The sequence below is a fragment of the Orycteropus afer genome, unplaced genomic scaffold (genome assembly GCF_000298275.1).
Source record: "Orycteropus afer afer isolate SDZICR_OR568_19922 unplaced genomic scaffold, OryAfe1.0 scaffold00014, whole genome shotgun sequence".
Classification (NCBI taxonomy): domain Eukaryota; kingdom Metazoa; phylum Chordata; class Mammalia; order Tubulidentata; family Orycteropodidae; genus Orycteropus; species Orycteropus afer.
Window position 1 is genome coordinate 10,463,995 of NW_006921601.1, and position 14,051 is coordinate 10,478,045.

At 42.2% G+C, this 14,051-nt stretch overlaps 1 protein-coding gene across 1 annotated transcript in view; it reads left to right on the top strand.

The window, feature by feature from the left end:
- TEAD1 (TEA domain transcription factor 1) overlaps positions 1-9,679 on the top strand; it is a 234,889-nt gene extending 225,210 nt beyond the window's left edge. The window contains 1 exon segment of the mRNA XM_007955263.1: positions 9,566-9,679. Coding sequence (XP_007953454.1) covers positions 9,566-9,679 — 114 coding nt within the window.
- The last annotated feature ends 4,372 nt before the right edge of the window (positions 9,680-14,051 follow it).

Genomic DNA, 14,051 nt, shown 5'->3' on the forward strand with positions numbered 1-14,051 from the left:
CTGACAGGTGCGGCTAGACACTCATGGGAGCTACAGGAAGGAGGCATGGGCTTTTTTTTTTTTTTTTAAAGTTCCCCAGGTAATTCCAATGTGCAGCCAAGGTGAAGACCACTAACTGAAGTCTCAGCAGCAGCAAGGTATGCAAATAAAAATTAAGGCGAAGTTCAGTCAATAGGTTTCAAACATACCTTGACTTATTGCATAAAGGATTCTCAAGGCCTCATAAGACAGCAAAATATAAACTCTTCTTAGTACCAAGAGAAATATAAATTAGAATAGAATGCAATGACCAGGAAGGGATCATGTCCTTTGTAGTGGAGCTGAAAAGTGTGGTCAGAACATTGTGTGTTGGAGGGGAGACAGTTAATGGGCAGCTAAGAGGGAAAGGAAAAAAGCAATAGTTCTAATGTCCATGGTGGGAAAACTTACCAGTTTCCCTGGATAGTGTTATGTGTGTGTTTCCCCTAATAATTAACTGTAAAACAAATTTCTACTGGGGCTTCATTTGGGAAGGTTATTAGGAAGCAAACTCAACTGCCGTTGAGTCGATCCCGACTCATGGTGTGACCCCTCCTTGGGTTTCCGAGGCAGTATCTCTATGGAAGTAGATTGCCCAGTCTTCCTTCCGAGGAGTGGCGAGTGGGTTTGAACCTCCAGCCTTCTGGTTAGATACCTTAGGCACTATACCACCAGAACTCCAATTATAAAAATATACACCTATAAAATGTATAGTAATGGATTTCATAATCCTCATTTTAAAAATAACATTCCTGATGAAGGAAAAATAACAAAGTAACACTTGGTGGGAATAATTTTGCTGAATTTGGCAGCAAGACAATTACGGTAAAATACTCATTAGCCTTCTGTAGGCCTGCCTTTTTTACTTGGATTTAAGAACTAGACTGCATAGAGCAGGAATTTTATACCTGGATTTCTGGGACCCATTGGAAGAGTGATTCTCAGTCAGTAGTACACAGTTAAAAGAACTCCCCTCAAAGAACTTTTTGCCAATTTCTGTGGTGTAAATACTCCTCCCTGGGCACTTTCAAGCTACCAACAGTTGTCTGGCTGCAAAGTTCCTTATAGTTAATGATTAACTCTCATGAACAAGTAAGCACCAACTCCAGCATACCACTGTAAAGACAAACAAGTAAAAATTTATAACATCTTGTATATTAAATTTAGATTTATTCAGATTTTTTAAATCGAGGAGTACTTCCAGCATCATCTTTTGTTTGTTCATTTTAAAAGTTCTCCAGAGTTCTAATGTGCATCCATGTTGAGAGCCATCTCTATAGGGCATTGGAAAATGAGCTTCCATGAGTCTCAGAGCTCATAGACACACCTTATTGGCAGATACGTAACTTTGTATACAGTTTTCATTTATTCTAGGGAGAGAATCTCAGTAGAGTCTCAGATGTGTCCATGAACCTCTAAAATTTAGAAACCATTTATCTGAGAGAAAGTTTGGAACACAGCTCTTTAGGGGGCAGTGGTAGGCCATTGGTCTTTCCATGTGGGAGACCTGACTTTGCTTCTCAGCCAGTTTACCTCATGTACAGCCATGAAACCTACAAATTGCTATGCTACTGAATAGATTTCAGAGGAACTTCTGGACTAAAATGAACTAGGATAAACTGGTGATGAACTTCCGAAAATCAACATATGAAGCCCTATGGGTCACAGCAAACGATTATGGGGATGGTGAAAGACCAGGCCTTGTTTTGTTTTTTTGTGCATGGAGTTGCCCTGAGTCAGGGACTGACCAGACAAGTAACAATATAACAACAACAAATGACTCTTTATTAATATCATTTTCTCTGAAATGGTCTGTGTTAGGCTGGGTTCTTTAGAGAAGCAAAACCAGTAAAGCTTATATATACATATAGAGAAAGAGAATTTTATCTTAGAAAAATGGCTCACACACTTATAGAAGCTGGCAAGTCCCAAGTTCTTGGATCAAACGTCAAGCTGGAGGCTTTTCCCAACTCATGCAGCTGCAGGGGCTGAGGAGCTCAAGATTGGCAGGCAGTATCCTGGCTGTTGACTCCAATGAATGATGAATCCAAGATCTCCAGGCTGAATCATGTATTGTTCCCTCATGGACAGTTGTAGGCCACACAACAGGATCCTGATCCACAGAAGAATCTCTCTTTTCCCGGGATGTCCATAAATATGTTGGAAGCAGACCACACCCCAGGGAAACTCCCTTGTAATGGTTTGGCTGCTGAAACATGTACATCCGATCCCATCATGGGAATAACCCATATCACAACTGTTTAAACCACAAAGAATTGTGGTCCAGCCAAGTTGACACACAGCTCCAACTATCTCAGTCCATCCCTTGTCAACTTGGCAGTTGTACACATCTTCTTAACCCTCTATAATCTCTAAACAAGGACAACTATAAAGTCATATTCGCGCCTAACATGATATGCTGATATGCGTACAACTGAAACGCATTAACCTTGTTTACATTTCACAGTTCATAACAGAAGGAAACAAAAATATTTGATGCACATAAACAATGAAGAAATACACCAATCACAGTCCTCATTTCTGCAACTGGTCATGTAGTCATAGCTGATACTCAGAACTACCTTCTTCCACCACCCATTCTGTATTTCCCTTGCCCTCAGCAAGCACCTCATCTGGTCATGGTTCTTTGGCTGGTGGGGTGACCCAAACCTTCATTCCTGAAGGGTCTGGGCCATTAGCAGTCATATCAGAATTGCGTTGCTGTAATTTTCCATTGACTTTAATCACAGGGCATGGTAGTACTAAGAGATGTCCTAAAGATTCTTCTGTATTCCAGACATTTTCTTCTTTACCTCCATTAGGTAATGTTAATCCAATTTCCCCTTGGTAATCAGGAGCTCTGGTAGCATAGTGTCTAAGGCATTTGACTGCTAACCAGCAGGTTAGCAGTTCAAACCCACCAGCCACTCCTTTGAAGGAAGGTTGGGCAATCTACTTCCATAGTGATATCACCTCGGAAACCCAAGGAGGGTTAGCTATGAGTTGGATCTGACTCGATGGCACATAACAACAACAACAAAAACAATCAGGATCCTATCACACCAGATAGTGCAGAACACCCTTCATCTGTTGATCCAGAGGCATGAGGAAGCCAAAATGGCCTGGTGGCATTCTTAACTTCAGTTCAATGCAATCAGTATTGTGTCTCCAAGTGGGAGTGTGCCTCCCTTTGGGACTAAGATCTCCAGACCTGCAGAACATAGGGTAGAGTAGCAGGGACAGTGAGTGGGTCACTAGGGATAATAGTGGTACCACTTCCATTTCCACCCCTTGATTCCTGGACCCATGAATCCTGGCTTTTGGAGAAACAGCACCATATATTAGACACTGGTTTAGAGCATATACACAGCTTCCTGGAGAACATTGCCCCAGCCCTTCAAGGTATTGCCACTTAGCTGGCGCCGTAATTGTGTTTTCAGTAGGCCATTCCATCGTTCTATCAAGCCAGCTGCTTCTGGGTGATGGGGAACATGGTAAGACCAGTGAATTCCATGAGCATAGGCCCATTGCTGCACTTCTTTTGCTGTGAAGAGAGTCCCTTGATCTGAAGCAATGCTGTGTGGGATACCATGACAGTAGATAAGGCATTCTGTAAGTCCACAAATGGTAGTTTTGGCAGAAGCATTGCATGCAGGGAAGGTGAATCCATATCCGAAATAAGGATCTATTCCAGTAAGAACAAAACGCTGTCCTTTCCATGATGGAAGTGGTCCAATGTAATCAACCTGCCACCAGGTGGCTGGCTGATCATCCCGAGGAATGGTTCCATATCACGGACTCAGTGTTGGTCTCTGCTGCTGGCAGACTGGGCACTCAGCAGTAGCAGTAGCCAAATCAGCCTTGATAAGTGGAAGCCATGTTGCTGAGCCCATGCATAACCTCCATCCCTATCACATGGCCAGTTTGTTCATGAGCCCATTGAGCAATGACAGGAGTAGCTGGGGATAAAGGATGGCTGGTTTCTACTGAACGTGTCATCCTGTCCACCTGATTGTTAAAGTCGTCCTCTGCCAAGGTCAACTTTGGTGACATTCACATGAGACACAAATACCTTTACTCCTTTGATCCATTCAGAGAGATCTGTCCATATACCTCTTACCCATACATCCTTGTCACCAGTTTTCCAATCACGCTTCTTTCAAGACCCAGACCATCCGGCCAAGCCATTAGCTATAGCCCATGAATCCATATACAGTCATATATCTGGCCGTTTCTTGTTCCATGCAAAGTGAACAGCCAGATGTATGGCTTGAAGGTCTGCCCATTGGGAGGATTTGCCTTCACCACTGTCCTTCAAGGAAGTCCCAGAAAGGGGCTGTAGTGCCTTTGCTGTCCACTTTCGAGTGGTGCCTGCATATTGTGCAGAACCATCTGTAAACCAGGCATGAGTTTTCTCTTCCTCAGTCAACTGAGGAGCATAAGGAACTCCCCATGATGCCATAGGTGCAGACTGGGAGAGGGAAGGTAATGTGACTGGAATGGAGATCATAGGCATTTAGGCCACTTCCTCATGCAGTTTGCTTGTGCCTTCAGTTCCTGCTCGAGCCTGATCTCTGGTATACCACTTCCATTTAATGATGGAGTGCTGTTGTTCACGTCCAACTTTATGACTGTGTGGGTCAGACAGCACCCAGTTCATGACGAGCAGCTCAGGCCTCATGGTGACTTGGTGGCCCATGGTTAGGTGTTCTTTACTCCTTTGGTCCATTCAGAGAGATCTGTCCACATACACATTTAGTCTGTACTAAAGCCCAGTAACAAGCCAAAAGCTGTTTCTCAAAAAGAGTAGTTACCTGCAGAGGATGCCAGGGCTTTGCTCCAAAATCCCAAGGAGATCTGCATTGGGATTCACAAATAGGGACCTGCCAAAGACTCCAAACAACATGTGCATCTGCTAAAGACACTTTAAACACCATTGGATGAGCCAGATCATATGGCCCAAGTGGCAGAGCAGCTTGCATGGCAGCCTGAAGCTGTCGCAGAGCCTAGTGTTGTTCTGGGCCCCACTCAAAACTAGCAGCTTTCTGAGTCACTTAATAAATAGGCCGCAGCAACACACCCAAATGAGGGATATGTTGCTTCCAAAATTCAAAGAGGTCCAGCAGATGTTGTGCCTCCTTTTTAGTTGTGGGGGATGCCAGACAAAATAACTAACCCTTCACTTTAGTAGGAATATCTCAACATGCCCCACATCATTGAACCCCTAGAAATTTCACTGAGGTAGAAGGTGCCTGAATTTTTGTTGGGTTAATTTCCCACCCTCTAGCACCCAGATGTCTCACCAATAAGTCTAGAGTCATTCTTACTAAGTCCGATCAGTATAATGCCATCAATATAATGGACCAGTGTGATGTCTTGTGGAAAGGAAAGGTGATCAAGATCCCTACGGACTGAATTATGACATAGTACTGGAGAGTTGATAAACTCCTGAGGAAGCACTGTGAAAGTATATTGTTGGCCTTGCCAGCTGAAGGTAAACTGCTTCTGATGGTCCTTTGCAATTGGTATTGAGAAAAAGGCATTGGCCAGATCAATAGCTGCAGCATACCAAGTACCAGGAGATGTACTAATTTGCTCAGGCAGTGAAACCACATCAGGAACAACAGCTGCAATTGGAGTCACGACCTGATTTAAGTTTACGATAATCTACTGTCATTCTTCAAGATCCATCTGTTTTTTGCACAGGCCAAATAGGCGAATTAAATGGGGATGTGGTGAGAATCACCATCCCTGCATCCTTCAAGTCCTTGATGGTGGCAGTAATCTCTGCAACCCCTCCAGGGATGTGGTATTGCTTTTGGTTTACTATTTCTCTAGGTAGAGGCAGTTCTAATGGCTTCCACTTGGCTTTTCCTACAATAATAGCCCTTACTCCACATGTCAGGGACCCAATGTGGGAATTCTGCAAATTGCTCAGTATATCTATTCCAATTATGCATTCTGGGACTGGGGAAATCACTATAGGATAGGGTTGGTGACCCACTAGGCCCACTGTGAGATACACCTCAGCTAAGACTCCCATCAATAACTTGACTTGCATATGCCTGCACTCTGGTGGGCCACGATGATACTTTGGGTCTCCTGGAATTAGTTCAGAGCCAGTGTCCAGTAATCCCCGAAAAGCCTGATTATTTTGTTTTCCCTGATGAACAGTCACTCTTGTAAAAGGCCTCAGATCACTTTGGGGAAGGCTGAGAGAAAGACTGACATTACAAATTTTGGGCAATGTAGTAGAGTCCTTCCTCAAGGGGACCTGCCCTCCCCTTCATTCAAGAGTTTATGGGTCTATAAATTGACTATAGTCTGGGAATTGATTGAGAGGCCGTGACTCTTTACTCTGGTGATTCAATCTAGGCTGCTGTTCACATAACCTAGAATTCTTCTGTCTATATAGATCAAGTAAATATTTAGTAGGTTTGTCATGTGTTTCACTACTAGGAACACCATGACTAAGTAGCCAATGCTATAATTCCACACGAGTCAAAGTATTCTGATTACTCTTTAGACTCTGCTGTCTATTATGGTAACCTTGCCCACCTTGCCTTTGTCTATTAACTGCTGCCACTTGGCCCCTACTACCATGGGGTCCAGTCAGCCCCATTGTAGTTAAAAATCTTAGTTCAATTAGGGCAGTTCCCACTGTCAAATGTGGCTTACGTAAAATAGCAATCACAGCAGTCTTCAAGGACTCTGGGACTCCCTTCACTAATTTGTTCCTCATTCTGCTAGTGAAAGGCATGTCCTCTGGACTCTCCATTTCTGGCTTTAGGGGTCTAATCTGATAAATTCATTCTAACATGACAATTTCCCTAAGCCTCTGGATACCTTCTACATTATACCAAGGCAGGTCTGGTACATCAACTCAGCTTAAGGTAGGCCACCATATAATCCATGCTTCAGTAAGCCAACCAAATGAACAATTAGATCCTTTCCTAACCTCTGGATCTGAAACACTGAATGAAGAATCTGTACTTAGTAGGCCTAAGTCAATAAACTCAGACTGATCCAATGTTACATTACTTGCACCATTATCCCACAGCCTCAGTAGCCATTCCCATACATATTCTCCAGGTTTCTGTCTGTGTACGTTAGCAAAATCAAGCGGGTCTTTTCAGGTATGGCATACCACCTCCTCAGTCACACTTTGTATTTCACCTTTTGGGGCTTGCTTGGACTTGACTTTAGTCATAGGTCTAGCAGCCACAGTGGGTGGTTGGGGAAGTCCCTGAAAACATTCAGCAATGTCTTCCATGGTATCTACCTCAGGCAGTGACCCAGCAGGAACAGTTGGATTAATATCATCAAACTGAGGTGGAAGGGATAATAGTTTTATGGTAATCCTTTCAGAAGGAAGGTATTTAACAGAATTTACAGGTTCCATATCTTCATCTTCCTGATTATCTCCCCATATGTCCCCTTCCAGGTTTCAGGATTCCATTTTTTTCCCCAATCAGTGCCCTCACTTTAACTGCAGACACGATTCTGGGTTGGCAATTTAATTGGTGGTATAATTCAGCCACCCTTACAATAAGACTCTGGGTTTGGTTTTCAGCAATATCAGCTCCATTACTAGAAGAAATAAGGCTTTCTTTCAGAGCGTAGCTGGAAACTGAGGTCTTTTATGTGGCACTTGAGCTGTGACTCAGCAGCCCTGAACTCATCACTTTCACCACTTTGTTTAGTGTAAGTAGGACCGTAGGACCAACCAACCAGTTTCCTTATATTCCTTATGCTGACAGAATTCAGAAAGGTATCAAATATGAGATCACCCAAAGCCTCACTTCTCACAAGTACTTGTTCTCTTGGTGCTATTTTGCATATTAATGTTGCCACCTCACGCCATGGATTAGCAGTGCCTTCTTTACTAATGGAGACAGAGTCACCAGTGCCTTTATAATTAATCAAATTGGAGAACCGAAAGAGAATTGGTGAGAACCAATTTAGAAGCCCATCCTTATGATTTTGTCTCTCTAGAACCACACTGCTCTTGATACCAAATGTGTTAGGCTGGGTTCTCTAGAAAAGCAAAACCAGTAAAGCTTATATGCACATACAGAGAAAGGGAAATTTATCTTAGGAAAATGGCTCACACACTTATAGGAGGTGGCAGGTCCCAAGTTCTTGGATCAAACATCAGGCTGGGGACTTTTCCTGACTCATGCAGCTGCCAGGGCTGATGAGCTTAAGGTTGGCAGGCAATATACCCAGCTTTTGACTCCCAATGAATGACGAATCCAAGATCTCCAAGCCAGATGGTGGACTGTTCACTCATGGCCAGTTGTAGGCTGTACAACAGGATCCTGATCTACAGAAGAATGTTTCTTTTCCATAAATATATATCCATAAATATATTGGAAGCAGGCCATACCCCTAGGGAAACTCCCTTTCAGTGGATTGGCTGCTCAAAACATAAATCCAATTCCATCATGGGAATAACCCACGTTAGAACTGCTTAAACCACAAAGAATTGTGGTCCAGTTCTAACTATCACATGGTCTTTTGATGAAAATCAAGCAGTTCAGAGTTTGGGGTGCCAGCAGATACTGGTCACATAGGTGCTCTCTCTGTTGTTATTTAAGGCCAGGTGCATCACTTTCCATTCAGTTGAGCAGAAGGTGAATTTGCATATTAATGTTGCTACCTCACACCATGGATTAGCAGCACCTTCTTTACTAATGGAAGTAGAGTCACCAGTGCCTTTATGATTAATCAAATTGGAGACCTGAAAGAGAATTGTGGATCTTGTTGTGGACATCAAGTAGCTCACAAATTAACCAAAGCTCTGAATGGATAGCCACCTACCTTTTTGAATGAGTTGTCTCAGCTGTTTCTTAAAACAGGTGTCATTGAAGGGTTATAAGAAGTCTAATTAGGTTTGCCTTCAGAAAGTTCCTTCTGAGAGTATCAGGGGGAATTGAGAACAGAGTGAGGAGGAAAGGAGCCAGAGTCCAGTGGGGAGGTTTAAAATACATTTTTGAAGAATAAATGCTATGTAAATTGAAGTATCATTTGACATGATTCTAGTCTTACTACTGTTCTTTTATTCACCAGATATTTTCCTGTATCCAGGCAATGCTGGTTAATACATTGGTAAATGAGCCACTCACAGAGCTTTTCTATGTAGTTGGCTGTTAGGAAACAAAATTCAGTAGATGCCTAAGAATAAGATACAAGATGATTTCCTAGGATAAATGATTCTTGGATAGAATTACAGAAAAATTCTCTTTGTTGGAAAGAAATAAAACTAATTCTGTTGGTCTCGGGCCCAGATTTTGGGTGAGACCATATCTACAAGGTCTGTCTTATATATGGTAGCCAAGTTTAAACAGAATTCAAGTGAAACTTTTATTATTCCGAACTTGTGTTAGAGAGGTAGGAGGTCATTATGTTAGTAAGGCTGAACTGATCTCTAACAATTCAGTGCTGAATGGAAGACTATTCCTCTCCAATTAAATCATGGTGGTCATGGCATTATATGTGTGTGTGTATACATATATATACACTTTTTTTTTTTTTTTTTAAACAGGTGGTAACAAACAGGGATACACAAGAAACCCTCCTCTGCATGGCTTGTGTATTTGAAGTTTCAAATAGTGAACATGGAGCACAACATCATATTTACAGGCTTGTAAAGGACTGAACATGGTTATTTATATATATAGATATCTGTATATACACACACATGCACACACACACGTGCACACACACACTCCATTATCGAACGACTGACTGTAAACCTCACCACATAGGGGTGGTGCCCTAGCCCCGAGGTCACCCCAACTTTTCTAAATCCTGTTTGAGTGAAGTCATTTTTTCATGTGTTCATGCTCCCATTGTAGCTGTGAAGTTCTGGTACAGTTGTAAAAAGTGAAATAGAGGTGTTTCTGTGTGTCCTTGAGATCTGCAGCCCACAGTTCCTCGGGAAAGGGGAACCTTAAGAACCCAAGGTCTTCAGAGACCTGTGTCTAATTGTGGTAGAAAACATCGAGACAGAGCATTTGCCATGGGACATTTACAGCCTTTATACAAATGTATTTAGTTCTTTTTGTCCAATATAAAATTCTTGTTTTAAGATACAAGTAAAATTAATCTTTAAATATAAATGTAAATGAGTACACAAAACTAAGAATCTTTAGACTTATCTTTGTAACTAATTAGGGTGGAAGTTATGAAAGAATGTAATTCACTAAATTATTTTTTAAATGAAACTTTTCTTTCTTTTTTGAAACCAAATGTTAAAATATAGCCTTAAGAAATGCTTGGTAGAAATATCCTAATGAAACAAATTTGTATTTTTTTTTCCCCCTCAAAGTTAAAACTAATCTCCTAATCCATTTAACTCTTGAACAGGTATTACAAAGAAAGAAAACGTCACCCCTTATTCTTAACATATATAGTATATTTAAAAATATAAAATTATATTGTACTAATGCGATCTGATTATTTAATGAAGAAGGACAGATGGCTCTTTTTGCAATAAGTAGATAAATATCAAAAATTTAACTTACAATGTTTATAGTCTTGTGTGTGCAGTTATATTTTATATGGACTACAAAATTTTTTTATTAAAATGAGTAAATATTTGAACCACTAAAATTTAATAACAGAATTTAAAATTGGCATGAATACTGCACTCTGAGCTGCAAAGTATAGAAAGTCCTGTGGCTGGGAGAAAATTTCATCAACCAAACAAGTAAAAGGCTCATCCGTTTTAGCATCTCTGCTCCCCAGAAAATTGCTAGCATCCTCACCAGCCTGTGGGTAATGTCTTTTTTTTTTCCTGATGATCCAGTGTACATGTTAACCTGTTAAAACTAGTATATGTATGTGTATGTATGTGTATGTATGTGTATACATATGTACACGTGGACATATATAGTTACTCAACACGTATTTATTGAATGTCTAGTTAGCATCACTCATTTTGCTAGGTGCTGATCTGTGTGTATGTCTCAGTCTGTATCCATAGATCTAGATCCATCATCTCTAAGGACATCCATTTACTTGACATCTCTCAGTAAGTCACAGTACTTATTTGACTTAGGTTGAAAGAGGCCAAGATATCTATCTCTGACCTTTGCAAATAGGCTTATTTGGGAGGATCTCTTCCCTGGAGAGATTCAACTTTCTAATCCAAGTACTCCAAAGCATCACCCAGGCAGCGATGGTTTGATGTGGCCACATGTCTTCAGTTATTTCTGTAAGTGCTTCATTGGGAAGAGGACAAGAGGGTACCCCCCAACTTCCCAAAGGAAACGATTTTTTTATGATTATTATGAATAGGTTAAAATGAGAGAATATGAAATAGGTTTTGTAAGCTGTGATCATGGTCAAGATTATTTTCATCAAGCTAGAATATAAACACTTCTACCACATCCACATAACTCACACAGTCCCTTTTCCATCTCGGCATCTGCTCCGACTCTGCCTGTACATTTGATCAAAATCTGGTGGTTGTGAACATAAATAAAGCATATGGTTGGCCTGTGGCAAACAGAAAAACACTCTGGACCAAGGCTGACCACTCCCAAATGCATACCACCTGTCATTGGGAAGACCCTCTTTCAGAATGCGTATCCCGTGCATAAACGAGGAGGACAATATTTATCTTCCCTCCATAAAGAGACTTCCATTTGTTTTCTGATTGCAGCCAGCCTTTGAGGATTGTCCTGGTTGTCTGCCTTATCATCTGGTATTCATCCCAGGCATCTAAGCCTTTCACTTCTGTGGTGACCCCATTTGCAGTGATACCTATTGGACGTACCATGTAGGAATGTTTCTTTTGCTCATGTTTCCTGCATGTTTCCTCAAGGGACCCACCCACCAGTCTCTTACAGCCAGGCCTATCAAAAGGATGCAAACTGTCTTACGTGGCTCAAACCCAGGCCATCCCAAGACCTCAGAGGGAGAGACATCTGGTCCATACTCCCACCCAGAAATGGGGCTTTTCTGTGCTGCCAGGAGGGCTCTTGGGATTCACTTTTCAAAGTACAGAAAGACTGGGACCCAAGTTGACCGTCTAGAGGGCAGCACTGTTGGCTGCAGAGAAGGGCGTACCCAGCTCTACTGAACTTACTGGGTCGAGCTGACTGTCTTCATTGCCAGTGCCCACTTTCTCCTTACACCTTTGTAGTTGAGTTTCAGGGGTTTATGGAATTGAGTTTGAGGGTTACTTTTTGCACTTCAAAATTTGAGATGGTTTATTGTTTATTTCTTACCCTGTTCTTCTAGAAGTTTCTGTAGGACAGATATTTTCCCTAAATTCTTGGGCCTCTCTTTGGTCCTTCCCCTTATGAACAGAGTCTTTTCCGCTGTTTTTAAAGCTTTCCGGACCTAAATGAAGCCTTTCCAAAGCCCTATCCTCCCTGTTTGCTTTCAGGTGCTCTATCTCCTGGTGACTCTCCAATACCAGGTTTGTTTCAGGGACATCTTATGCTTTCATTGGAGAGTTTGGAGGCATATTTTCCACAGCTGAAACTGGGAGGAACTGAAGAACAGGGCTGTGGTCTGTTGGCATTCATTTCTGGCTTCAGGAGAGGCCTAACGTAAAATCGAAACTGTCCTGGAAAGACACAATGTCCGAGCTACTCTAGAAGACCATGGTTTCTCAGCTTCGACACTATTGACATTCTAGACTAGATCATTCTTGTTGTGAGGGGCCATCCTGTGCATATTAGGATGTTTAGCAGTATCCGTGGCTTCTGCCACCAGATGCCAGTAACAGCTCCCTCCACTCCAGTTGTGACAACCCAAAATGTCTCCAGACGTTGCCAAATGTCTGCCAGGGAGTAGTATTGCTCCCACTGACAACCACTGCCCTAGACCTTACAGGCCACAATGACTGTATTTGAGATTTCTTTTTCTCTCCATTTCACCCTGCCAAAGATGCTCATCTTCTTCCTGCAAGGCCTCAGGTCATCAGGAGACAGGTGGCAATATTAATTGAATGGCATTGTGTTTGTGTGTCTTCCTGTTGCATAACTTCTGTCGTATGCAGTCTGCGTCTCTCTCTAACTCGTTTCACTCAGGAAAGCATTCACTGGGGAAGCTGGACACAGCTGGTCACCATCAGCCCTATAATCAAACTGCACCAATTTAAAGAGTGCTTCTGATTTGATCTTCAGCCCTTAGTTTATCAAGATTTTTTTTTTTTTTTTTTTAAAAAAAAAGCTGTTTTCATAAATTCATAGGTCTCATTGTCAAATCTTTCATTGTTTTGGTAAATTATCTCTAGGCTGCTTCTCCTTTCTGCCTTGCAGTCAGTACTGTTTGTAGCATTAACTGAAGCTTTTGGAACATTTCTTTTCACCTTTAAGGATAGATGACAGAGGGGTCAGCTAAAAGAGAGCACAGTCTCCTCCCCTTCCGTTTGTAGGTGAGAAAGCTGAGGCCAGCGGGAAGCTGACTTGCCCAGAGTCAGCCAGGTGGTTAGTGAGGCAGGAGGACTTCTGCCACTGAATGCATGGGTCCACGTGGGGCAGTTTTCCTCTTCAGTGCTCTGTGCCTAAATGATCCCTCGGTGTGTGGACGGGTCAATTCAGAAGACAGAGGGAGATGAGGACTTCCCTTCTGCTCAAGCAACACTGTCACCCTGATGCTCCTGCTCCCCACTGGTGTATCCTGTCTGCCTGTCACTGTCTGGGGCCATTCACAGCAGTTATGAAAAGCTGATGAGTCTTTTTGTCTACTCTTGAGGACTATTCACCCGCCACAGGCTCTGAGTCAAATTTCTGTTTGCTAAGCATCCCAGCAGCAAAGTCCCGTACTCAGACCAGCCAGAAAGCAGCACCCCCGTTCTGGGCACTTGGTGTTACAAGTCCCCAGATGACTTTTAAATCCAAATCTTCTGTAGGGTTCAATCCTGTAGTGGCTTTAGCAGTTTGTTTTGTACAGCCCTAAATGCTTGGAATCATACGACATGATGGTCACTTTGACAAGCCAAGTACAGATAATTTGTACAATTTTTTATATGCTCTGGTACACTCCACCTATCCTAACGAATGGTAGAGCCA